Source organism: Heptranchias perlo, chromosome 36, assembly GCF_035084215.1.
Source record: "Heptranchias perlo isolate sHepPer1 chromosome 36, sHepPer1.hap1, whole genome shotgun sequence".
NCBI lineage: Eukaryota > Metazoa > Chordata > Chondrichthyes > Hexanchiformes > Hexanchidae > Heptranchias > Heptranchias perlo.
Genome location: NC_090360.1, coordinates 21,469,586 through 21,497,528, shown reverse-complemented (window position 1 = coordinate 21,497,528; position 27,943 = coordinate 21,469,586). Strand labels below are relative to the sequence as shown.

The following is a 27,943-nucleotide window of genomic DNA, read 5'->3' as shown; positions in this document are numbered from 1 at the left end:
AGTACTTATCCAGTTCCCTTTTGAAGGCCATGATTGAATCTGCCTCCACCACCCCCTCGGGCAGTGTATTCCAGATCCTAACCACTCGCTGTGTAAAAAGGTGTTTCCACATATCACCTTTTGTTTTTTTGCCAATCACCTTAAACCTATGCCCTCTGGTTCATGACCCTTCCACCAATGGGAACAGTTTCTCTCTGTCTGCTCTGTCTGGACCCTTCATGATTTTGAATACCTCTATCAAATCTCCTCTCAACCTTCTCTGTTCCAAGAAGAACAACCCCAGCTTCTCCAGTCTATCCATGTAACTAAAGTCCCTCATTCCTTTGAATCATTCTAGTAAACCTCTTCTGCACTCTCTCTAAGGCCTTCACATCCTTCCTAAAGTGTGGAGCCCAGAACTGGGCACAATACTCCAGTTGTGGCCGAACCAATGTTTTATGAAGGTTCATCACGACTTCTTTGCTTTTGTACTCTATGCTTCTATTTATAAAGCCCAGGATCCCATATGCTTTTTTAACCGCTTTCTCAACCTGCCCTGCCACCTTCAATGATTTGTGCACATATACCCCCAGATCTCTCTGTTCCTGTACCCCTTTTAGAATTGTGCCCTCTAGCTTATATTGTCTTTCCTTGTTCTTCCTACCAAAATGTATCACTTTGGTTTCTCTGCGTTAAATTTCATCTGCCACGTGTCCGCCCATTCCACCAGCTTAAACATCCAGTCCTGCACCACCGGCGCACAGTGGCTACAGTGTGGACCATCTACAGGATGTACTGCAGCAACTCGCTAAGGCTTCTTTGTCAGCATCTCCCAAACCCATGACCTCCACCGCCTAGAAGGACAAGGGCAGCAGGTGCATGGGAACAACACCACCTCCTAGTCACACACCATCACAACTTGGACATATATCGCCATTCCTACATCGTCGTTGGGTCAAAATTCTGGAATTCCCCACCTAACAGCACTGTGGGAGCACCTTCACATGGCCTGCAGCAGTTCAAGAAGGAGGCTCACCACCATCTTCTCATGGGCACCTAGGGATGGGCAATAAATGCTGGCCTTGCCAATGATGCCCATGACCTGAATATGAATTAAAAAAAACAGCACCCAGGCAGTAGAAACATTCACAAAGTACGTATTGCCACAATAGCATAGTTACATTATTGTCTTTTGTTCCATGTGCTGTCTTCACAGATGAAGGTTCCAAAATTCCAGCCTCAATGACAAAACCAAGGTCCCGTCTGCCTTCTCAGGTGGACGTAAAAGATCCCAATGACATGAGGAGCAGGATGAAGAGCAACAAGAGGAAGGTTCCTTCTCCATAACTGTTAGTGGCACAGAATCACCGAATTCACAGAATACGGTGGGCTCAATTGAGGAGGAGGCTGAAATCAAGGGGGTCTTCAGAGAACCCTGGGGGTACTCACCACTGATTCAGCTGCTCCAAACCCTCTCCGGGAGTGTAGCTTCTTGGAGGACCCTCCTGAGCAGAGGATTCTGGGCCATCTTCATGGTGTGTCTGCTCCAACAACTCGAGCAACCTGAACAACACTGGTCAAGTGATCGACCAAGGCTTCTCCAGCTTGAAGTCTGAAATACAGCAAGTACCAGTTGCTGTGTCACATGCTGTAGAAGCCTTAGTAAAGGATAAAATCAATGCAGTAGTGTAGATTCTCTGATTGGGCCTCCATTGGGGCATTCAGTGTTATATTAGCACCTGTCCAAGCATTAGTGATTTTGTGGACTTAGCTTCATTTGCATAATGGTGGCAAGTTCCCTGACCCAGACTGGGCCTAGCGTTAGAAGCTCGGTGGCGATGGTGGAGGTGAAACCATGCGCAAAGTGCTACTTACAAGGGCTGTGGCCACGGTGTCTGCCGTGGCTCAGTGGTAGCACTCTCACCTCTGAGTCAGTAGGTCGTGGGTTCAAGTCCTACTCCAAAGACTTGAGCACATAGCGCAGTAGCGAGGGAGTGCTGCACTAGCGGAGGTGCCTTCTTGCAGACGAGATGTTAAACCGAGGTCCCGTCTGCCCTCTCAGGTGGATGTAAAAGATCCCATGGCACTATTTTGAAGAGCAGGGGAGTTCTCCCCGGTGCCCTGGTAAACATGCCTCCCTCATCCAACATCACTAAAAACAGATGATCTGTTCATTTATCACATTGCTGTTTGTGGGACCTTGCTGTGCGCAGATTGGCTGCTGCGTTTCCTACATTACACCAATGACTATGCCGCAAAAAGTACTTCAAGGCACTATATAAATGCAAGTTTTTTCTTTCTTCTTAAAAGTAAGTATCCACATAGGAGTACAAAAATGTTGGTAGCTTTTATAAAAGCTTCTACTGTTTTTAATGATACTCAGAAACCGCCCCCCTCTCCAACCCCACAACCCCTCCCCCCCCCGCCTCCCCAACCACACCCAACATCTCCGGGGTCTTCTTGCGGGAGGGGAGATGGTTTCACAGATGTGCCCCCATGCCAAAAAGGCAAGCCATTGTAGGCCCCTCCCCCTGATCCTGGACCCTGCGAACTTCAGCGGGTCAATGGTAGAGTTCCAAAGTTGACATGACCCTGTTACAGATTTTCTAGGCCAGCTAAGTTCATCTCCCTCACTCACTTGGTGAAACCCCTTTCTGTAAACCTTTGCAGATAAAACACGCATTTTCACAGATCAAAGTTCCTCACGGACACTCCTTTAAAAACACTATTTTTAAAAAATTCATTCTCGGGACGTGGGCATCGCTGGCAAGGCCAGCATTTATTGCCCATCACTAGTTGGTGGTGGGACTTCTTCTTGAACCGTGTGGTGAAGGTTCTCCCATAGTGCTGTCAGGTAGGGAGTTCCAGGGTTTTGACCCAGCGACAATGAAGGAATGGCGATATATGTCCAAGTCGGGATGGTGTGTATCTTGGAGGGGAACTTGGAAGTGGTGGTGCTCCCATGCACCTGCTGCACTTGTCCTTCTAGATGGTGGAGGTCACGGGTTTGGGAGGTGCTGTTGAAGATAGTGCACACGGCAGCCACGGTGCACCAGTGGTGGAGGGAGTGGATGTTTAAGCCATTAGGGATAAGGGCCAAAGGCAGGTATATGGAGTTAGATCACAGATCAGCCATGATCTTATCAAATGGCGGAGCAGGCACGAGGGGCTGAATGGCCTACTCCTGTTCCTATGTTCCTAAACAGAGTGGTGCAGTAGTACACCTTCTAGTTAAAGAAATATTGCCGCCAATTAAAACATTGTATTGCCGATGCTTGACCTGTAAACATCAAGGGAAATCAGCACATGCTCATGTTGATGAGATGCCACCGGTAGGATACAAGTTAACAGGGGAAGCAGACACTCTGGACATCGTTGCAGACAACATTAGACAAACCTCCCAGTGCAGCAGACCAGGGGAAGGTGCCGTCAATCAGACCTTGCCGCTATTCATGTGCTGCCAGCCATCCTTTTTCCTCAGGGGCAGGTGTTGTTGCGTCTCCGTGTCCTCCTCTTGCCCTGGTGCCTGCTGATGATCGATGAGCTACATGCTCATACCTAGTTCGACTGCAATGTGGTGCTTCAAGCAGCACCCTGTCTCTATTTTCAAGGACATGCGCGGAGCAGTCACCAAAGTAGTGCAAGCTCCTCAAATACTATTTGTGGAAATAATGGCCCACTACATGGACAGCCTCAGTGTTTGTACACACTAGGGCAGTCTCAGTATTTGTACACTAGGGCAGTCTCAGTGTTTGTACACATTAGGGCAGCCTCAGTGTTTGTACACTAGGGCAGACTCAGTGTTTGTACACATTAGGGCAGTCTCAGTGTTTGTACACAAGGGCAGACTCAGTATTTGTACACACTAGGACAGTCTCAGTGTTTGTACACTAGGGCAGACTCAGTGTTTGTGCACACTAGGGCAGCCTCAGTGTTTGTACACACTAGGATGGTCTCAGTGTTTGTATACACTAGGATGGTCTCAGTGTTTGTACACACTAGGATGGTCTCAGTGTTTGTATACACTAGGATGGTCTCAGTGTTTGTACACACTAGGATGGTCTCAGTGTTTGTACACACTAGGATGGTCTCAGTGTTTGTACACACTAGGATGGTCTCAGCATTTGTACTCACTAGGATGGTCTCAGAATTTGTACACACTAGGATGGTCTCAGAGTTTGTACACACTAGGATGGTCTCAGAGTTTGTACACACTAGGATGGTCTCAGAGTTTGTACACATTAGGACAGTCTCAGTGTTTGTACACACTAGGACAGACTCAGTGTTTGTACACACTAGGACAGACTCAGAGTTTGTACACACTAGGATGGTCTCAGAGTTTGTACACACTAGGATGGTCTCAGAGTTTGTACACACTAGGATGGTCTCACAGTTTGTACACACGAGGATGGTCTCAGAGTTTGTACACATTAGGACAGTCTCAGTGTTTGTACACACTAGGACAGACTCAGTGTTTGTACACACTAGGACAGACTCAGAGTTTGTACACACTAGGATGGTCTCAGAGTTTGTACACACTAGGATGGTCTCAGTGTTTGTACACACTAGGATGGTCTCAGTGTTTGTACACACTAGGATGGTCTCAGTGTTTGTACACACTAGGATGGTCTCAGCATTTGTACTCACTAGGATGGTCTCAGAATTTGTACACACTAGGATGGTCTCAGAGTTTGTACACACTAGGATGGTCTCAGAGTTTGTACACATTAGGACAGTCTCAGTGTTTGTACACACTAGGACAGACTCAGTGTTTGTACACACTAGGATGGTCTCAGAGTTTGTACACACTAGGATGGTCTCAGAGTTTGTACACACTAGGATGGTCTCAGAGTTTGTACACACGAGGATGGTCTCAGAGTTTGTACACACTAGGATGGTCTCAGAGTTTGTACACACTAAGACAGACTCAGTGTTTGTACACACTAAGACAGACTCAGTGTTTGTACACACTAAGACAGACTCAGTGTTTGTACACACTAGGATGGTCTCAGAGTTTGTACACACTAAGACAGACTCAGTGTTTGTACACACTAGGATGGTCTCAGAGTTTGTACACACTAAGAGCCATTTACAATCTCCTCATTGATTATAACACCTGAATGTTAGTGTCAGTAAATTCTTTTTCACATGTCAGAAAACTTGTATCAGCACTAAGGTCAGCAGCTAGTGCTATTATACTGTAATAACGTGGAAACACTAATCCCTATAACATATATAGGATTAAGTTTTCACTCTCTCTGTATATATATATATATTGTATATAAATATATATTTACACATGCACACTACTATATGCACAGGATGTTATTTTCCTATATGAATTTTATAAAGGGTATATTCTCACATGATTATACACAGTATAATCCTATAGTATATGGGGTAAGTTATTCTCTATAGCATATACAGGCATTGATTCCCAACAATAAATGTATTATTTCCCTGTATTATATTAAGGGTATAGTTCGATATGATATACAGACTATGCTATTTCCCTATAGTATGTACAAAGCTTCCTATTCCCCATAGTGCTTTTGCCCGATATCCTGTATATAAGCCATCTGAATATGCACTAACCACCTCCATATAAAAAAATTCTCCTAACCTCTCTCTTAATAACATTTTTAAATCGATGACCTTTCATCACTCATTCCTCAACCGATGGAAATAGTCATTCCTGAGTCATCTTATAAAAATCTTTTATAATGTTAAAAACCTCTACTAAATCTCCTCTTAGCCTTCTCTGGTCTGGTGGAAATAGTCCCAGTTCATTCTCATACCAATAGCTCCTCATCGCTGATACTACCCTGAATTAGAAAGGTATCTGATGTCCTACACCTGAAAACTTGAATCGTTTTCAGTTCCCCGAACTTTAGTGGATAAAAGCCTTGTGTTCTATAATGGCCACAAAAATCCCAGGTTAGATTCCCTGGTCTGTGCCAAGTTACCTGATCTCAGCCAGACTAGCAGTGAGGACGTAACAATTTATCCAATTGTCCCTGGGCTACGGACAGGAAAAATTACCCGTGAATTCTCCTGAATTGAATCAGTCACTATTACTATCTGTGCTGAATTGTCTGTTGCTATTACTATCTGTGCTGAATTTAATTTATTATTACCATCTGTCCTTAATTGTCAATCGTTATTACTCTCTCTGCTGAATTGAATCAGTTGCTGTTACTGTCTGTCTAGAACTGTCCGTCACTATTACTAACTATTATGGATTAAAACTGTCACTACTACTCTATCCTGAATTGTCTGGCACTATTATTATCAGTGCTAAATCGAAACAATTGCTGAACTATCAGTTGATAATACTTTTCCTCTTGGATTTGGTGAGCGGTATAAAATGCACTGTACACATTTCAATTACACATAATTTATTGACAAATAGTAATATGTTTAAATATCTGACCCTTCAATGTTTTCCGGGATGTTGGGCAGTTATTGATGCTGCTACTATTCAATGTGAAAGGAGATGAAAGTGTTGGCTAGCTGACCGATGCATCAGTCATCTGTTTGATACATATGTGGACAGCAAATTGGCTGATGCTGTAGATGATGCCCATGATAGTCTGGAATAGGACACAGCAAACAAGTTGAGGGAGGAGGGTGAGCTTGACTGCCATGGGCAGTGCCACCCCTGTGTTGCAGGCTAGTTGCAAGTGTCCTCACAGCAGATGGCAACTGGCTTTGTGTTGACCCAGGGCCTGTGGAGCTGACTCGTCATGGTCAATGACAGGTAGGTGTATCAGGGCCTGCAGATATGGTGCCAACTGATCTCCATGGTATGCATTCTTTCATCTTGTACCACTTCAACTGTGAAATACTATGTTTTTGGTACTTCAAAAACCAACTCCCATCATTAATTTTAACTTGACTTGCTGTCTGCTATGGACCTCTTCAATTGCCTATTGCTCTCTGACTAACCCCCTCAATGTTTGCATTATGAGAGTTCCCTTTTCATGTCCTCACTTTTTTGAACACTTCCTATTCTGCTCAAGTCTTGTAAATGCTTCAATTAAAGTCAGCTTTCCAGTAAATTAGCAGACAAGATTTGGCTATTTTATTTAGGATTCTTTGATTACACCTCTTCGAAATGCTTTGGGATTCTTTTGCATTAAACACCCTATATAAATACAAGTTGTTGCTATTTTACATTCCACGTTAACATGCAGGAAAACGGGAAAACAAAAAAACTGCGAGAAAAGCCTTGGACCCTTTAAGAGCCTCATCGCTAATGGCGGTTCCCTTAAATCCACTCTGGTTGGGTGAGAGGAGTAATCAGTCCAATTGTGGCTGAAAAATCACCCTAGGCTTCTGTTAAATGCATCATGATATTTAAACAAAGCTATGGCTCTTTTGCAATGAGACCATGTTAGGTCTGTCTAAAGGACCTCCTGGATAATCACACCTAGCACTAAAGTGGTACAGATCTGGCTCTATGGGTCTGAGCCAAATATTCCAGTCTCTCAGCGGCTGTTCCACTCCAGTGTCCCCAGCCTTAAGAGACTTAGTAGTAAGGTATTTTGTGGTGCAGAATGTAGAACAGGCTGGGTACTGTATGCATCCTCTGCAATCAGACATCTACAACTAGCAATTTCAATCTATCGGACCTATTGTACAAGTGGCACTTGTGGGTTAATGAGGTATGGCATTCATAGCTGGGAGGAACTGCTCCATTTCTTTACTATTTAGTGAAACAGCACCAATATCAATATCTTCTACTTTGCATTTCCATCCTTGTGGGTACAGAAGTCCAATAGACAGAAATAGCATCCAGCAATTCATTGCGTTCTATAGGAGCACTCTAATTGCGATATCAGAATGATCGGAACACAACGGCTGCTTCACGTGCTTCCACAATGTCGTGGGAACGAGCCTTTTCGTATCAGACCAACTGCACTTGAAAAATGGAATTCCGAAGGTCGCAGGTCCAATCCTCGAGTTGTGCTGAGTCAGACGGTCTCTGTGAACTGGGATTGAGGGGGGTGGTGAAGCAACTTGCCTCAATATCCATGGGCAGGGAGAAGAAAAATCAATCAGGCTCCCTGCTCCTGACTGCCAACCAGTGTCCCTCCTGGACAGTGCATGTGTGTGGAATGCATGAGGGGTGTGATGCCCTCCGTGGTCGATTAACATGAGTTAACATATGAAAAATGCTCACTTAGACAGGGTACGACAGGGCAGCTGGTGGACATGGAGTGAGAGACTTTTTTTTCTTCCAGCACCTGGATTCAAATTCATCCTACCTTCATTGGGTGAAAATCTCCTCTCTCCTGACTGGCTGTAGGAGTCCTACATGGGCAGTCTCAACCCAGGTTCAAGTGAGTGAGAGGCTCTAGCACACAATTGCCAATGGTGCAGGAAAAATTGACACTGAGCTATCAATTTCTCTCAGAGGATATAAGAATAAAATGTTTCCTAATGGCTCAATTGGAGTTTATTTCTGAGATTGGGATTAAGATTTGTCCAGCGGCAGAACAGAGGGAGCTTTACTTTGTATCTAAATTCTGCCTATACCTGACCTGGGAGCCCTTGACTGCAGAGAACGCTTCACTCTACATTTAATCCATGCTATTTGAGACTAGGGAGTGATTGATGCTTCTCTCTATAGTTAACCCATGGTGTCAGCCATGGTTCAGTTGGTAGCACTGCCACCTCTGAGCAAGGAGATTGTGCGTTCAAGTCCTACTCCAGAGACTAGAGCATATTATCTAGGCTGCTACTTTAGTGCAGTACTGAGGGAGTACCGCACTGTCGGTGGTGCCGTCTTTCGGATGAGAGATTAAACTGAGGCCCTGTTTGCCCTCTCAGGTGGACATAAAAGATCCCATGGCACTATTTTGAAGAAGAGCAGGAGAGTTCTCCCCGGTGTCCTGGCCGATATTTATCCCTCAACCAACATCACTAAAACAAAGCAGGTTATCTGGTCTTTATCACATTGCTGTTTGTGGGAGCTTTCTGTGCACAAATTGGCTGCTGCGTTTCCTACATTACAACAGTGACTACACTTGAAAAGTAATTCATTGGCTGTAAAGCATTTTGGGACATCCTGAGGTCGTGAAAGGCGCTATATAAATTCTTTATTTTCTTAACCCCTGCTATATGAGACTAGGGAGTGTGAAGCTTCACTCTTCACTCTTGATGCTGATGCTGTGTACCAAAGAAAGTCTTCTATTTCCCAGTGCTGTCATCACTCACCGTGGTGAGCGAAAACAAAAGACACACTGCGAAAGATTATTTCAGATAAAAATGCAGAACAATGTCTGTAGGACAAAAGGCAGATAATTTTCTAGAGGCAATAGATCTCCTTGTCAATGGTCAGTCATGTCTGATGTGATCACTGAAGACAGGCAACTTGAGAAAGGTACCTGTTCGTGTGAGACAATTAGATAAGCAATGGGTCAGTATATGTAAAAAAGAAACCTCAGGATCCCTGTATCGAGGAGGGAAAACATCATCCACAGTCCTGGTTACTTTCTGGTGATGCCCTGCAGGAAAGTGCGAGTGTGTGGGTGTTAAGGTCAGGATCAAATTCAACTGCGATACCCCCTTCCCATGGTCAAATAGCCTACCAGCACTCACAGCTTGAGCTGAAACATGAAGAGTGTCCAATGGGACAAGATTCTGAAGGCGCTCTGCATCCATCGAACTGAACCCAAGCACCTTGAAGAAAGGAGGGGTAAAGGTAGAAAGACACAGATCATTCCAAAGTTATTCCCCACTTGGTTTCTTTTCCCCTTTTTGGGAATTGTAATTTACAAACCCCCCCCTCCCCCAAAACCCGGCGATATTTACCAGCCTGCATAAAGAAAGTCTAACACACGGTGATGATCTCTGACTAATCGTAATTACAGGTCTATCTGGAAACAGTACAAGGCAACGAGTTGAAGGATTAAGTCTGTGGCAATCAGATGAGCCACACACGCCACTCAACGGGGGAATTGAATTCTGTTCCTGCTGCCGCATGGAAAACAGAACAGACTTACACTGAGACAGAGAATAAGTCTTATCCTTTAGGCTATTTCCCTTTTTGTCTTTTCAATTGGTTCCCCATCAGAAGGAGAAAAAAAATCTTAATTTGTGAATTAATAGGTTTTCTCAGTGGAATTGCAAATTTTGTTTTAAATGTCACATTTCACACACAGTGGAAAGCCTCTCTGCTGTGGGAACAATCACAGTTCTCCTTTCCAATAGCCACTGAGTGTAACATGCTACTTTTAATTTACAATAACACATGACAAAGGCAGAAATAATGGGCCTTATGACACCTGTGTCCCCTAAGCTTTCTCCAAAGACACAGTGTACATAATAGACGTCACACTACATTATCTCATTGTCCTTTTCTGGACCTTTTACCGAGGCCCCTCATATCCTCTGAAATTGGTAAGCGATGATTCCCACATTAGCCCAGAATTAATGACTCCAATTTGGTCACCAACTCAAGTTATCAGTTCTTCACGTCGCACTCTGTATAATGTCAAAAAAAAAGGGCTTTTGTTTTTTGAGGTGGTGTGAGGCAGGAGTTATATTAACCCAAGGTGATTGAATATGCAATTTACTTTCACCTTCCTGTCAGGAGCCTGGGAGCAGTCAGGACTGTGCCTGCCTCCACTCTGCCTGTCAGTGTTTCACCATGCTGCCAGACTCCCACCTACCTCCATTCTTCTTGCAAATTACATTTTCAAATTGGTTTCTGTTTTACAAACAAAAGTAATAGGAACAAATAAAACATTCCAATATATACTGGGGGCTGTCAGTCTCCAGAGTGTCAATTACTGATGTACATTTTTTTTTCTTATCACGACATCTTATCTTTGAAATGCTAACACCTCCTGTTTAGTTTAAAAGTCCCCTCCCAAAATAAGTGAGGTAAAAGTTTCCACTTGAGAAATATCCTGAGAACAAAACTCCCCTAAATATCACTGCTCCGCCAACATAATGGAGGACTCTCAGTGTGACCACAGTGTATTGATCTTGTGAATGTTCGAACCCCTCCATGGCCTCGCTTCCTCCCTATCTCTGTAACTCCCTCCAACCCTACAACCCTCCGAGATCTCTGCGCTCCTCCAATTCTGGCCTCTTGCGCATCCCCGATTTGCATCACTCCACCATTGGCGGCCGTACCTTCAGCTGCGTAGGCCCTAAGCTCTGGAATTCCCTTCCTTAAACCTTCCGCCTCTCTACCTCTCTCTCCTCCTTTAAGACGCTGCTTAAAACCTCACCTGTCCTAATAACTCCTTATGTGGCTCAGTGTCAAATCTTGTCTGATAACGCTCCTGTGAAGTGCCTTGGGACATTTTACAACGTTAAAGGCACTATATCAATTCAAGATGTTGGTGAAATTTATCGATATTGATGTAATACTGCAGGTAGTCTTAATTTTTTCCTTAACGGCGATATTGAATTTAGAATTAATCACATATATTCTTTCAAACAGTGATGCTGGTTCCCCAATGTCTTAACGTATAAAAGCACTGCCCTCTGTAGCAGGAAGCCAGACGGAAACAGAAGGTCCTAGGTTAGAGCCCCAGTCATTCCACGGTTAACTGATCTCAGCCACGGCAGCAGTAAGGGCGCGACAGTCGGCATCAGCACCCTCTGGGCTAGGGGGGAGGGAAATATAGACAAGCGTCCCTGCTTTCCCTCTGCTGGAACGCTCCTGTGTGCGGTCGTCAGCTCAGTCATGATGCGTCACAAGATCAAATGATTTGCCAAAACCTGGGGGTCTCGGCAGACAGAGGAATGGTTGATTGGGTGGCGGTACCTTCAGGGGAGGAGGTGGAGAGATAGCTCTCTTGGGAGGGGGAGTACATTCATTATCATGAAGTTTTTCAAAAGATAGGCGACTGTATACCTGACTGAAGTCTCTCTCAACAACAACAATGTTCATTTATATATCGCCTTTAAGGTAGTGAGACGGCCTAAAGGCGCTTCACAGGAGCGTAATCAGACAAAATGACACCGAGCCAAAGGAGACAATATGACACGTGGCTTGGTCAAAGAGGTAGGTTTTCAGAAGCGTCTTAAAGGAGGAGAGAGAGGTAGAGAGGCGGAGAGGTTTAGGGAGGGAATTCCAGAGCTTAGGGCTGAGACAGCTGAAGGCCTCAATGAAAGTACATACCATGGATCCTACATCAGCTTAACGATATTTCCTTTTTAACAATAATAATGTTGCCTCGTGACCATGAAGTATTTAAGATAAGTTAGTCTGGTGCTCAGCAGCCCCTCCCGCATTCCCTGAGACCTACACAGATGAGAGTGAGGAGTAAGGATCAGATTGAAACATGCATCTTCAGTCTGCTCTGCCCAGTCACATTCAACATGGCCGGTGTGATGAGGAAGTGCATTGCTCCATCTTCTCACTAATTCAGCATCATTGGTGATCATTAGTAATTCTACCATCAAACAAGGTTAAATTGAGCTGGAATGTTTTTTTTTCATTCCAGTCCTGACACGATTGAAAAGTATATGGTACCACTTTGTGCCCCTAGGCTAGTCCTGGTCTCACTGCCAAGTGCCGACTGCAGGTAACAGTCGTTTTACTTTCATAATTTCTGTTCATTCATATTTCTTCAGTCAACCTCCTGTGGCATTGCTCACGGTGAGCTGGCGGAAACGCTGCTTTATGACAGTAAGGGGCATTGAACTACCATTTGTTATCCGGGCCAGATTGCGCTGGTATCATGTGGCATTCTGGGATTTCAAGGATTGAATCCCATGACACAGCCCATTCTTCTATGAAGACAGTGGCTACGATTATTATATGCTTCTACCTACGCACTCAATTTTACCTCTCACCTTTCTTGAAGCCCAAGATGCTCAGAAAATGGTACCAGTATGCACTAGTCCGGAGGTGGGTACCTGACATTTAGCTGCACTGAGGAAGGGAAGGAATCATGGGGTTTAGCAGCACTGGGGGATCCCGGGGATTGGTACCATTGGGAGACAGGTGACCTGGACATATGCAGGTCTGCAGCCACGTTGGTAATAGTTTCCCCCAAAACATTATTGCTCAAAAAAGTTCCAAAATTCCCTCCCCTTGATTTTTCCTTGCCCACACAACTGATTGACTGCCATGTTTTTTGATCTCGAAGTATATGCAAAGCAAAACTGCCTGCACCTGGTTATTTTTCTTTGTTAAGCATCATGCTGAAAGGCTTTCGCAATTCAACTCTAATTTGTTTTTGTTGGCAAAATCAGCTCAGGTATCACTTTACGATATCAGGAAAGAGATTAAGAAAAATAAAAGATTCCATTGATTAAAATAGTCTATTAATAATGACTGTTTCCAAATTCTAAGTATTTGTCCATAAAGCGTCAGCCTTTGCTCAGCGGTAGTACTCTCATCTCTGATTTTGGGTAGTGGGTTCAAGTCCCACTCCAGACACTTGAGCACAAAATCTAAGCTGACGCTCCAGTGCGGTACTGAGGGAGTGCTGCACTGTTGGAGGTGCTGTCTTTCGGATGAGACGTTAAACCGTCTGCCATCACGGATGGACATAAAAGAACCCACAGCACTATTTCAAAGGACAGCAGGAGAGTTCTCCCCAGTGTCCTGCCAATCCCTCAACCAACATCACCTAAAACAGGTTATCTGGTCATTTATCTCATTGTTGTTTGTGGGACCTTGCTGTGTGCAAATTGGCTGCTGTGTTTTCTACATTACAACAGTGACTACACTTCAAAAGTACTTAATTGGCTGTAAAGCGCTTTGGGACATCCTGAGGTCATGAAAGGAGTTGTATAAATATAAGTTCTTTCTTTAAAGAATATTTGCGTTTGAATTCTGATAAAATAAAGCACAGATGCTAGTTTCACTCCTTGCTCTATCTCTCTCTTTCTTTCTATCCATCTCTCACACACATCTGAGTAACTGGCTAGCTGTCTCTCATTTCTGCTCTCTCTGAACTAAAAAAAACAAGCAGTCGATAAGGAATGTGAAAGGTTACCTCAAAATTCATTCATCAGTTTTGTTTTCAAATCATTTGGGAAAATTGAGAAAGAAACTCTCAACTCCATTTACACCACTCCAATCATGGTGAGAGAATCCTACTGATACATGGTGGGAAGTTAGAATCATAGAATTATAGAATCATAGAATGGTTACAGCAAAAAAGGAGGCCATTCGGCCCGTCAAGCCCATGCCGGCTCTTTGCAAGAGCAATCCAGCTAGTCCCACTCACCTGCCCTTTCCCTGTAGCCCTGCAAATCTTATTCCTTCAAGTACTTAACCAATTCCCTTTTGAAAGCCATGATTAAATCTGCTTTCAGCACCCTTTCAGGAAGTACATTCCAGATCATAACCAGTCGCTGCGTAAAAAAGTTTTTCCTCATGTTGCCTTTCATTTTTTTTGCCAATTACCTTAAATCTGTGTCCTCTGGTTCTCAACTCTTCTGCCAATGGGAATAGCTTCTCTCTATCTGCTCCGTCTAGACCCCTCATGATTTTGAACACCTCTATCAAATCTCCTCTCAAACTTCTCTGCTCTAAGGAGAACAACCCCAGCTTCTCCAGTCTATCCACGTAACTGAAGTCCCTCATCGCTGGAACCACTCTAGTAAATCTTTTCTGCACCCTCTCTAAGGCCTTCACATCCTTCCTAAAGTGCGGTGCCCAGAACTGGACACATTACTCCAGTTGTGGCCAAACCAGTGTTTTATAAAGGTTCATCATAAATTCCTTGCTTTTGTATTCTATGCCTCTATTTATAAAGCCCAGGATCCCATATGCTTTTTTAACCGCTTTCTCAACCTGTCCTGCCACCTTCAAAGATTTGTGCACATATATCCCCAGGTCTCTCTGTTCCTGCACCCCCTTTAGAATTGTACCCTTTAGTTTATATTGCCTCTCCTCGTTTTTCCTACCAACATGTATCACTTTGCACTTCTCTGCGTTAAATTTCATCTGCCACATGTCCACCCATTCCACCCATGTCTATCCTCCTCACTGTTTACTACACTTCCAAGTTTGGTGTCACCTGCAAATTTTGAAATTGTGCCCTGTACACCCAAGTCCAAGTCAATAATATATAGCAAGAAAAGCAGTGGTCCCAGCACCGACCCCTGGGGAACATCACTGTTTACCTCCCTTCAATCTGAAAAACCACCGTTCACCACTACTCTCGGTTTCCTGTCACTTAGACAATTTCGTATCTATGCTGCTACTCAAAGACACAATGGACAATTTAAAGTTAAGTTTAATCATGTCAATGTAAACTATATATTTTTTACTGTGTTTGTTATGGGGCAAACTTTATTTTGAACATTAGACATTTCAGTTCCTAAGAAGTGGCAGATTTTTCTGGAGACTTGATTGGTTCAGGTTCTCCTTGGCTTTATTTATTGATTTGGGTTGCGTTTTGTAGCGACTGAATTGTGATTTGTTCAATATTAAATTTGAATCAAAAAGACAGAACAAGATAACATAACTAAAAGCATGAACAAGTGAATCAGGCAGTGTGCTACCAAAGTGTGAGTGAATCAGAACGTGCAAAGCCAGAGTGGGACACAGATATTGTGATGAGCGTGCGATCGTACAGTTTTTAATAATATTACCGGTAAATTGCTTGTGTGGTGCCCGTGGTTATTTGATGAAAATAAGCTTTTTTTTATATACAAGATGGTGACAGAGACACTTTGGAAACTCCATCTACAGCAACACGTACTGGCCAGACCCAACAACTATATTATTACAGGCTACTGTTTACATGCAGGATTTCCATTCTCAATACTTACATAGGCAGCTTTAATGTTAAATATTGACATAAAAGCATGACCACAAATGTGGCATTAGTTTGGGCTTTCTTCTTCTTCCATATGGGGTACGCCATTTTGAACCAAGATGAGGAGACATTTCTTCACTCAGAGGGTGGTGAACCTGTGGAATTCTCTACCACACAAGGCAGTGGAGGCCAAGTCATTAGATATATTCGAGAAGGAGATAGATATATTTCTTAATGCTAAAGGGATCAAGGGATATGGGGAAAAAGCGGGAACAGGGTATTGAGTTAGACGATCAGCCGAATGGCCTACTCTTGCTCCTATTTTCTATGTTTCTATGTTTTATGTTTTTCCTTCCTGGTATGTCTATGTTTCGTTTAAAGTTTTGCCTATTTTTCTTTACTTTTCTATCTAACTGAGGGTGTGGACATGTTCGAGTGTCTAAGGTTCAGACTGTTAACATCTCCCCAGATTTATTACGGTAATCTCTGCACTCTCTATGAGGAAGTTGTGTTTGAAGAGCATGTGGGTCAGAGAAAAGGCTACAATTCTGCAGCCCAATCCTCCAACTCATGCTCCCTGAGAAGCAGCTCCCCACTGGAAGCACAGAATGCAGAACTGAACCTATTTTGTAGGGCTAATCGAGGAAGCTGTTTCTGTAAGTGTGAGAGAGCCTGTGATGGTCAGCGTCTCTGTGGCCAACTCAAAATCTTTAACCCTTCAATAGGTAAAACCAAAGCTCCATAGCAAACTGACCCTAGAAATGATTGAAGTACTAAATAAATATCTCCCTTTCCCAAAGTAGATGTAGCTTTAGCTGTCACCTCTACACAGAGGAAATTTACTCAAGCTGCCCCTCACCTTTTAAGACATAACCACCATGGTGAAGATTTACAAATAAACTCTAAACTGAAAATCACCACTGGTTGGCAGTATGAGGCACCTTTTTTCTACGTTAAAGGCACTATATTAATGCAAGTTGTTGTTGTTGTGCAAAAGGACGAGGTCAAGCGTTATAGGATAAAGTCCAAGTTTATAGAGGTCAGGGAAATGAGCTACCTTTCGTCGCAAGTTCTACTGTCACCAATGTCTATAATGAATATTGCCCCTTTAATGAACAATTCCCTTTAAGGAGCATTACCCCTTTTAGCAAGTCAACCCTGAAAATATCGCTTACTTAAACAGTCAGCGGATACTTTAAATTTTTGAATTTCTAGCTCAAAAGTAAACAGTCACTGATGAAATTAGTCAGAGTCTGAAGGTTAAGGATGTTGTATGTCACACTCTGGTCACTAAGGGGAGATTTTCCGATGGGCGATGCTTTAGTGCGGATGCTATTTTAAGGCAGACATTAACTCGTTTATTTAACCAGGTTAATGGTGTCATTTTAAATGAGTTAAACTAATTTTGGCAGGAATTCATTGTGAGCACCTTAACTGTGTGAACCAAATGACTGCCCATCAGAAAATTGCCCCTTAGGTGTAATTAGTGTGTATACCAGAGCGTTACTGGAAAAATCACACCTTAGCCAATACACTTATTATTTATTACTCTTAATTCCTCACCTCAAACTGCTGCCACCAGTGGCAGGCCTGTACCCACCAGAACTTCACCCAACTCAGCTCAAAATGCTCTCTCCAGATACAACTCAAGTTTGGAAGCACAGATTCTGTCAGTATATTGCTTGATGACATTTTACAGATCAAAAAGACACAGGGGGCAATTTATGTCTCACTATCTTTCAGCACAAACAGGACAGTAGAGAAGCAAAAATTGGAAAAACAAAATTACTGCCGAGTTTCTACCTGTGATAGAAGTTATAGTGCAGAAGGAGGCCATTTGGCCCATTGTGCTGGTTTCTGTGCTAGGTCTTCAATTAAAGCTATCTATTTCCTATAGTTTCTTTTATAGAGAGGGGACACTGTGCAAAACACCAACAAGAATGAAAAGAGCAAAGGAGGAGGTGAGGTAAATCAGAATTAGTGTCAGTAGAGTTAGATTATAAACGCATAAAGATTGTAGGAGGAAGGAAAGAATAAAGGAGGCGAGGAGTTAGAGGAGCCTGTGAAAGAATGAGTTGATGCGTTCAAATGTTAATTAAGGACACCATTAAAATGTAATACTACTTTACTAATTCAATCATTTATGTTTTTAATTGAATAGATCTCAGTTTAGGAAATGTTTAACGTTGAAAAAGGGAGAAATGTAATTGAAGTGACCTGAATGAAGTAATGGATATTTTCTCGATGTTATTTGGGCAGTCGGGTTACTGTGGGCCTGTTGTGTATAGTGATGGTAGTGCGAGATACCAAAAATGCTTCCTGTTAGATTAGGAGGTGCAGTCACATGATTAAAGCTCCTTCTAGTGGCAGTATTTTGATTCAGCTATCTGACCTATGAACCTTCCCTAATCCCTCCCTCCAAGCACAGACTGACAAGAATGTGCCCGAGATTTAAACCCAAGGAAACTGCAGATTAGGCAAATCATTTGAAACAGATGCATTGAGCAAATGTGCAGTCCATCACTGAGCAGTCCCTATTGACACTTAACACCTTGCTCTTTTATTTCTCTCCCCAGCCTTGTGCCTCTTCTGTGAAATACTTCCTCAAAAACAAGTCTGACGCACTAGCGATCCATGCAAATCTCAATCTGCTAAGACCCTAGTGAGACTCCACTGTGATTTTAAAGAATTGATAAGTGATTCCAGAGAGACTACGGGGTAAGTTCAGGACTCTCCAGCTTGTATACTGCAGTCTACATACTCCAATATACATACCTCAATGTATGTACCCCAATGTACATACTCCGCTGTGCCTGTTTCAACATGCATACTCCAGTGTAAATACTCCAAAACATATACTCCAGTTAACATATAGATCAGTGTGCAAACTACAGTGAGCGTACCTCATTGAAAACACCCCATCTTCATCCAGATGCTCCAGTGTGAATACTCAATTGACAAAATTCCAGTGTACAAACAGTGTTTGTACTTCAGGGTATACACCCCAATATGCACACTATGCATGTCCTAGACCGCATGTTCCAGTGCACACACTCCAACGTATATATACTATCATACATATTCTAATGCACATACTCCAGTGTGCAAAGTCCAGTATACATATACTCTACTCCCCTTAATTCAAAGTTTCTTAATTCAAGTTATCTGATAAGTCCATTTTTGTAACGTTAAATTCCCATTTTAAAATATTATTTATGTTGCTGAATTCAAATTATTGGATAATGCAACTTTTTATTACGAAACACAACTTTGAATCAGGACTAGGCTGTTGTACAGTCTGCATACTCCACAGCAGATATACCAGTCTGCATACTCCAAAATACCAACTCTACTGTACATATTTCAATGTGCACACTACAGTGTACATAGCCGGTATTTATACCCTAGTGTGCACATTCCACTTCGGTGCACATACTCCACCACACGTACATATAGTCCAGCGTACACATCCCAATGCACATACTTTAACGTACATACTCCAGTGTATTTAATCCAACGCACATACAGAAAAGGGGAGTCCAGAAAATTACTTTAAACTGAATTGCGAGAGTAGGACAAGAAGATGCAGGTTTGAACGAATAAAAGGCAAATTTAAGATTGATGTCAGGAAGTTCTTCCTCACACAAAGAGCAATCAACGCCTGCAATGAGCTCCCAGATAGAGCACTGAAGATGAAAACCTTCGAATCATTTAAGAAATAATTGGATATCGCAGTGGGGGGACTGTAGGGTCTTCCTGGATGGATGAATTAAGATGGGTTGAATGGCCTTCATTATCTGTGATTATCTTGTTGTCTTGTACAGTCCAGTATACACACCCCACTGCATATACTCCAGTTTTGAAACTGAAGGATATTTAACCCTATGTACTTAATCCAGTGTACATGCCACACCAGAGGGTAAACAGCTAAGATTTTTTTTTAAGAAGAAGAAGAGTTAATTTCCAATTTCATCTTCCCATCCTCTCAGCATCAAATTGTCTCTTAAACTGTCCGACTCTGCCCTTTCCTGGTAACGTTCTCCACACCAACTTTAATACAGTTTGGATGAAAAAGTTCAACCTGATTTCCCTTTTTACACTGACCTTGACTCCAGCAGGACATTAACAGGTCTTACTCCACAGTTGAAGAGCGTTCACCATTATTGTCCATAACCCAGCCAGGTTGGTAACACTCTAGCCTTTGGGTCAGAAGGTCGTGTGTTTAAGACTCACACCAAGGCTTGTTGAATGGCTGAGATGACCTCCATAAAAAGTAATTTTTGTACAGTATTTATACAGCGTCTTCCATTGCCAGACAGCTTGTAAGTAGACAGTAAAAGACAACACAGCTCCCCCAATGGCTTAGCGAATCTGAAAGGTTAATAACTGAGCCGCACGGACCAGGAAGGTCCCAGGTTCAATCCGCTAATCTGCTCTAGGTTAGCTGTCTCAGCAACACAGGCTCCACAATTTGGCTCAGCCCCCTGGTTTAGGAAGAGCGAAAATCAGCTGGGCTTCTCACTTCTGATCACCAGGGTGCGTTTGGACATTGGATGATGGCTGGATTGGGCTCGGACTGCGATGCCCCCAGTGGTCGAATAGCCTGTGACTCTCATTTGCCCAGATTCACATGTGACTAACAGCCACTAAAACAAGAATCCACGGGTGCCGAGTGCCTGTGTTATTGTGGCCCAGCAAGGAGTCAATTCCTTCAGGAGAGAGGGGGAGAAAGGAGAAATTTGCAAGAAAAGGTAAGAGAAAAATAAAGGAGCATTGACATAGTTTATCCCATCTGTGGCAGGAAGATTAGAATGACCAGTAGGTCTGAAAAAACTCTGTTTAATTACGGCAGCTTTCAATCTATTGTAGATGAAAAACGTTTGTTTTGTTTAAAAAAAAATGTGCTGATTTCCCAATAAAAAGGAGGAAGTGATTGGGCTGACTGTGACTGACTCCCGCAGTTTTAATGGAACTACACTGCATTCCTCACAACACAGTCTTTTATAGGCACACAAAAACATGCTTTAATGAGAGGTGACTTACAGACAGCGTGATTCATACAGTTTCTATAGTAACCTTTCTAAGGTTCTCTGGGTTGTTTGGACCTCACTAACTTCAGTGTCATTTCAAGATATTCGATTTCCCAAGTTTCAAAATAAGCAGGAACCACAAAAAAATAAATAAATAAAAAAAATAATCACTAAGGAACAGGTGGACAGATGAAGAAGTGAGGGAGGCTGAGCCTGCTAATTAAACAGAGATTCTGTGCACAGGCTAGTTAAAGCACGCAGTTTGCATCAGTGCACAGAGGCCATCTCACACTGCTTCGAGTTAATACTGGCTGCCATATAACTAGAACTGGTGTAGGGTTGCCAACCCTCCAGGATTGCCCTGGAGTCTCCAGGAATTGAAGACTAATCTCCAGGACTCTGCTGCAAGCAACACGGGAGAAAAATCATGGGGGCACAATGAAAACAGTGTTTGTTTTTCATTTTCTTTGAACGCTTTTATTTATTAGTTATAAAAATATTAGAGATGGAGAAGAAAGGCTGTTTGACTGGGCGGGGAAGTTGGTGGCAAGAAATCATGTGATGAAACCTCCAGGGTTACGTTCAACCAGAGTTGGCATCCCTAAACTGGTGTGAAGCGAACTTTATAAACATAATTGTTATGCTCTTTAATGTTGATGAATAGCAGCCTCTCCCGTCAGCTTTTCACTTGTGTTAAACGTAACCAGGATTTGGATACTGGTGCGTGGAGTTCTATGTAAACATGTATGTGCAGGCCAGAGAGCGACGAGCAGTCAAGTGCATAACTCAGCACTGTTACCTCTGCATCACTCTAAACTAGGGTTGCCAACTCTGGTTGGACGTATTCCTGGAGGTTTTATCACATGACCTCCCACCTCCAACTGTCCCGCCCAGTCAAACTGCCTTTTTTTCCCATCTCCACAATTTTTGCAACGAATAAATGAATGTGTTCAAGGAAAATGAGAAAAACACACAATTGTTTTTAATGCCCCTATGATTTTTTTCTCCCGGGTTGCTCGTAGCGGTGTCCGGGAGATTAATCTTGAATTCCAGGAGACGCCAGGACAATCCTGGAGTGTTGGGAACCCTACTCTAAACAGGAATCGGGTTCCAAGCAGTCCCTGTATAACAACCTCTTACTCACTAAATAAACCTCACCCTGAGGAGTAAATGGGAAACTCAACACAGATACATAATAAGTAATCTTCACTTTGCTGATTAATTAGTAACTCCACATAATAACCCTCACTCTGATGGTTAAACAGGAACTCCACACAGTTACACAGTGAGTAACCATCACCCTGCTGAATAAACAAGAGGTCTTTGTTTAAAGACAGCATCTTACTAATAACCCACAGAGAAAATTAAGAATGTTTTTTGGCTATTCATTTCAGCTAATTGCACCCTACGTTAATCCACGGCCTCCATACACAGTCAATCGTTCTTGAAGATGCTAAATGGTAAGAAACACACGCATGTTGGGACTGCTACAACAGAAACCCATTCGTCAAAGGGTTAATCATTGAAAAAAATCAAAACCTGCTTGCAAAACGTCCCTTGCTCGGCCGCCACCTTAACACGTTGAATCACAATCTGGGCTTTATAAGAGTGGTTTTATGTTTATAGATTTGTGAGTGTATGGGTGAATATTTATGGGTAAGAGTCTACAAGGGGTAAAATTCGCTTTGATGGGGCTGCAAAGCCTGCAGTAGCGGATCAGCCATCCGTTATACAGGCCACCCGATTCTCGATTCAATTGACGTCAATGGGAAGGAAAATCGAGCGAATGTCTAATAAGCGGCCAACTCCCGTTTTTAGCTGAATTTTACTCCCTCTGAGTATCTAAGTGTGAGAGTGTGAGCGCGTGGATAGGAGTGAATTGCGAGCGTGAGTGTAACAGTTGTCTATGAATCAATGGGGTAGATCCTGACTTTGTGCGATAGTGTAATATGGATGATAGCGAGCTGGCAGCCCGTTTTACATCTCTCCCCATTTTTATTTCCATTTAAGTCAGTAGAAATAAAAATCAGAAGAGATGTAAAACGGGTGGCTGATTCTCTTTCATCCGTTTTACACTATCGCACAAAGTCAAAATGTAGCGAAGGAGTTGGAATATTGAGTGTGCATGTATATGTTTGAGTGTGTAAGTCTTTGTGTGTGTAAAAATGTCAGCATTTGTGGGTGTATCAGCACATAAGTGAATGGTGCTAATATGTGCATGTGTGTGTTACCAAATTTATTAGTGTAAACATATGAGTGTGTGTGTGAGTGCATATAGATAAGTGCAAATTGGTATCAGTGTGCGAGTATACAAGTGTGAGTATGCAAGCACGGGTGATTGTAAAAATGGTTAAGGAGTCACTTCATAATTTTAATTCATTAGTACTTTTTATTTATTTATTGCTTATTTTCTCTTCTCTCTTATCTTCACCTCCCCTTCCCTCCTCTTGCCTCTAGTGTGAATCCAGTCTGCCAAAGGTTGAAGTGTTTTAAAAAAAACAAAGCTTGCAACATGTAATTTGTTCAGCAGCCATCTTGATACATTGGATCGCATGATGTCCTGTGCAAGAGTGAATTTATATTTACTTCTGAACATGAGGTTTAATGGGTCAGCGTGAGAGTTTGTGAGAGTGGAATCATGTTATGCTGGTGCACAGGCCACGGCCAACTAGCTATTCTTTTACGTGTGAATCTAGACATTGCTATCTAGACGTGCTATTTTACCATGGAAGGCATCGCAAACTCAACCTTACGTCCAACGTATATACACACACACACACGCTCTTTCCAGCAGGAATCACTGGATAGGGATTGGGACAGGAATTCTAGCTGGGTTTTATTTTGTGAACGACAAGCTTCATCAGCCAACACCGTTCGTTTTGCGTGTTGAAACATCGATGCCTGACACACGCAGCGTTCCCTTGCTTGATTGTTGGCAGTTTTAAAACTCTCGGGTTTAATTTTCATTTGCTGGTAACTCTACGCTTTTTTAAAAACATTTTCTCTGTGCTATGTGAAAGTTCAGTGGCTCCGTAATCATAATAGCACTCAGCCCTGCATCGGCATTAGGTTTTATATATTGCTCATTTGTTGTACTGTATGAATGTGTCGGAATTGATTGATTTTTGTATTTTTTTCTACTTATAATAATGTTTATTCAATAAAATTAAAATGGAGAGCTGTGCTGTGTGCACTGCGTCTATAATCTGTAAGGCTTGAGGCAAAAAAAATCATTTCTTCTCCCTTCCCCTCGCTCAGAAATGGAGTGAAAGCATCTAACACATCAGCAGTGCTTTCTGCGGCTGACCTGGGTGGCTTGCTACATCATCTTGACATGTAATTATCCTAACTCTTCTTAATCATTTCACCCAAGATTAATTGTATAAGACAACAGTGACAAAAGTGTAGGTCAGGCCTTTGAGTGGAAACCCCTCTCTTTCTGTTCAATACGTGCTTCATTGAATCAATTAATAAACTTCACTGAAAGGGAAGCAAGATTTTATTTTTTTTTACGGGGGGGTGGTGGTCAGTGTTACGCTCGGTTGGGTATGGGTTGGGGGGAGGGGGACAAGGCTGAATAGAATCTTCAGGGAATTCATTGTACGATCTGCATAAGAAAGCTTCGTTTTTTTTTGCTAGGTGTCTGTCTGTTGAATGTGCTCACAGATTCGAATATCACCAGAACCACACAGCCAGTTATTTTAAATCGTAGAATGCCTCAGCTGTTCCTTTCAGTTTCTTCCCTCCTGCTTTGTACCCCCCTCCTAGCTCACCACTCTACTCTCTGAGCTTTTTCATTGCCCCGCTTATTCCTTCAGTAAGATCGGGCAGTAAGATGGTTGGGCTCTACGACTGTTGCCCTCTGTGGCGGTTGGTGGTACATTTATAGGGAAGTTAAGAGGCTTTGTTTCTCCTCCAATTTTCTCCAATGGTCCCCTGAAGGTACTGATTCTTGCTCGGATGTGATTCCCCAAGCGCCTACCCCACCCCCTCACCCCTCACCATCTGGTACCCCACCCAAGTTGCCATTCTTTGTGGGTGGGCTTAAACAATGAATGCCACCCTTTGTGGGTGAATGCCAGACCACGGAGAGCATCACAGCTGATTCTGACCTCACCCAACATCCGCACAATACATACTTTCCAGCAAGGGAGGCATTGGATGAGAATCAGCAGTAGGAACCCTGGTTCAGGTTTCCCTCACTTTGGGCCAGGGATGCTGAGATTCATGGAGCACCCAAAGCACAGTCCTGACTGACAGCAACTAACTTGGCACAGGTCGGAGACCAAAACCGAGACCTTCCTGGCCCCATGTGTGACTCAGAGACTCACTGGGCAGCCCACTTGCCAACTGAGCCATTCGTATTGAGGTTCTCCTAGTGATCCAGTTGGACAGGAAAAAAAACACTGTCCAACTGGGGCAGGCAGATCGGAGTGACCGATGGACAAAGCCGTCCTTAACTGTAACGGGATGATTCCCATACGCAAGCACCCAGTTAGACTGGCAAAACTCAGATTAAACACAGCAGGCAAAATAGATGCCAACTCTGGGAAAACGTATGCCAACCTCAGTAGGCAGTTTGGAGTGAAAGATGACTCTGGGACTTGAAACCACGACGACGACAACGACGACGACGACGACAACAACAACAACAACTCGCATTTATATTGTACCTTTAGCAGTAAACCATCCCAAGGCATTTCACAGGAGCGTAACCATTCAAAATTTGACACCTAACCACATAAGGAGATATTAGGTCAGGTTACCAAAAGCTCGGTCAAAGGGGTAGCTTTTAAGTAGCGTCTTAAAGGAGGAGAGGCAGAGAGGCTTAGGGAAGGAATTCCAGAGCCTAGAGCCTAGGCAGGTAATGGCACGGCTGCCAATAGTGGAGCGATGAAAATCGGGGATGTGCAAAAGGCCAGAATTGGAGGAGCGCAGAGATCTCGGAGGGTTGTAGGGCTGGAGGATGTTACCGAGATAGGGAGGGGGCGAGGCCATGGAGGGAATTGAAAACAAGAGTGAGAATTTTAAAATCGAGGCGTTGCTGGACCGGGTGGTACCAGACTGCTCGTAAGAGGTAACCTTCTCTGTAATCGTCAAGCCACCTTAAATACCACGGTGCCTTAAATATATCAGCACAGTTGCAAGAGTGTGCAATATTTTTAACACCATGATGAACCTGCTAGAGCATACAGAATTATTCTATAATTATTTTACCACACCTATTTCTAAAATACATTACGTGAACCTCATCCATATGCTCAATCACAATCGAGAGAAACCAAAACACCACAGCATTTTTAAACAATACTTTATCTTATGTAACAAGGATACATATATCATCTTAAAAAAAATAGAAATTATTGTTTCGGAAAGCATTTCTTACAAGCTCTTGGATACACATAGTAAATAATCAATGATCTTGAGTTATTAGAAAGTCATCAAAGAGCTGAGAAGATGACAGGGGAGGCTGCATCGGTATTCTCAAAAGTACAGACATGTTTTCTCCTTGCAGCATCTCACAGGCTCCTAATTTAACTCATTTTTCCCTGGAATTCATAGCTGCAGAACTCCATAGCTCTCTGAATCCTTTCCTCGTCCTACAGCCAAACACCATTTCAAAATGCAAGCTTGGTGGCCATCTAATTACGATTTCTTGACTTAATTTGTCTTGTCTCCTATTTCTTTCAGCCTTGATGGTGACCTGCGCTATGGCCCTTGACCCTTCACCTGGATTTTTCAATAAAAAAACAATGGAGAGAACTCAACCTACAGTCGCTTCTCTGTGACCAAAGTTCAAATCGTGTATGCTCCCATGTTCTGAAACCATGAGGCTGAAGGAACATTCTGAGCTCTGAGGGTAGAGGAGGGCGTTTTGAGACGACAGGAATGTGGAGGTGTGAAACACGCGCGGATCACAGGGTTCATTGCTGGTTTTATTTACATTTTATATTTCCAATGTTATACCCTTCCATCTCCTCCTATCCTGAAGGTGTTGACTCATGTTGAGGAGTTGGTTTAATGGGTGCCAAATGCCCTCCAGTATCTCACTTGACATCCCAATCTTAATTTGCAAGCCTTAACAGTAGATGTCGGCAGGCTTCTATTGCAAGCATCTTTGTGTCATTAATAGGACTTTATACACCAATGTGTAAAAGATATTTGTTCGTTTTCTTGGGTGATGCACAGTGGAGTTCACTAGTGTGATTTCGTTTTTTTACCCAATTATATCACATTGTTGATTAATTTCATCTGACCAAATCGCCACTCTTGCTTACCGCGTTTGAAATTATGCTTAAAGATGAACGAAAGAATGGCACAAGAAATGGGTAACATAACTTGCGTTTGTTTACCTTATATATCATTTACTTTGATATTCACATGTAGGAAGTTAAGGAGAAAACCCTTTTGCAATTCTTATAGAAAAAAGTTGCACAACTGTTGACACAATCTTCCAGCACCCAAAGGGTTAATGCCACTTAAACAACTCCTTTTCTGTCTCTTTAAGCAGAGATCACACCGACCAAGCAGATTTGTCTCCTCACAAACAAGGGAATGCACTTAACTCCTTCATGACTGTAACAAGCTAATTTCCCACACAAAGGCACCAACATGTGCCACCAACACAAAAGCACCCACTTCTTTAAATGGTGAGTTGGGACTGCCACCAACCACTGAAAGAGCAAACGAAGGCATGAGTTCGAAATTCCCATTACTAGAACTACAGGCTCTGCACTGAGCTCTAACCGTGCAGCCTTAATGACCACCACCTCGCAGCCGATCACATTACACAAACCCGATCGCGAAACAGAATTATATAATAAACATTAAACCCATCTGCAGACTAACTGAAGCCAACAGCCCAAACCCTGTGTAAACTAGAAGATGATTAGAGAGCAGATGGGCAGCACGCGGTCACTGTGCCAGAAACACTAGCTGCCCTACATGTGACAGTACAAAAAGCTGGATCGTGTTTCCCCTCTTACCTTCGTCTCGTTTCCTCTTGGCCTCGCCATTTGATCGTGGAATACCCAGAATTCCGTTGATGGAGTAGGATCCCACAGGGTCATTGGATGCGGAGGACACAGGTGGAGAGTTTGTGCTGGGGACTGAAAGGAATCCGCTTTTTTTAAAAAGTTGCTTTTCACAGCACAGTCAACAGTTTAACCTGTTACACTCTACAACCTG

At 43.0% G+C, this 27,943-nt stretch overlaps 1 protein-coding gene across 7 annotated transcripts in view; it reads right to left on the bottom strand.

The window, feature by feature from the left end:
- The window catches only part of LOC137304189 (paired box protein Pax-2-like), a 181,109-nt gene that overhangs the window by 136,862 nt on the left and 16,304 nt on the right, over positions 1–27,943 (bottom strand). For all 7 annotated transcript variants that reach the window (XM_067972714.1, XM_067972716.1, XM_067972715.1 and 4 more), the window contains exon 5: positions 27,742–27,864. In XM_067972714.1, the coding sequence (XP_067828815.1) occupies positions 27,742–27,864 (123 nt within the window). The remainder of the gene's footprint in view (positions 1–27,741; positions 27,865–27,943) is intronic.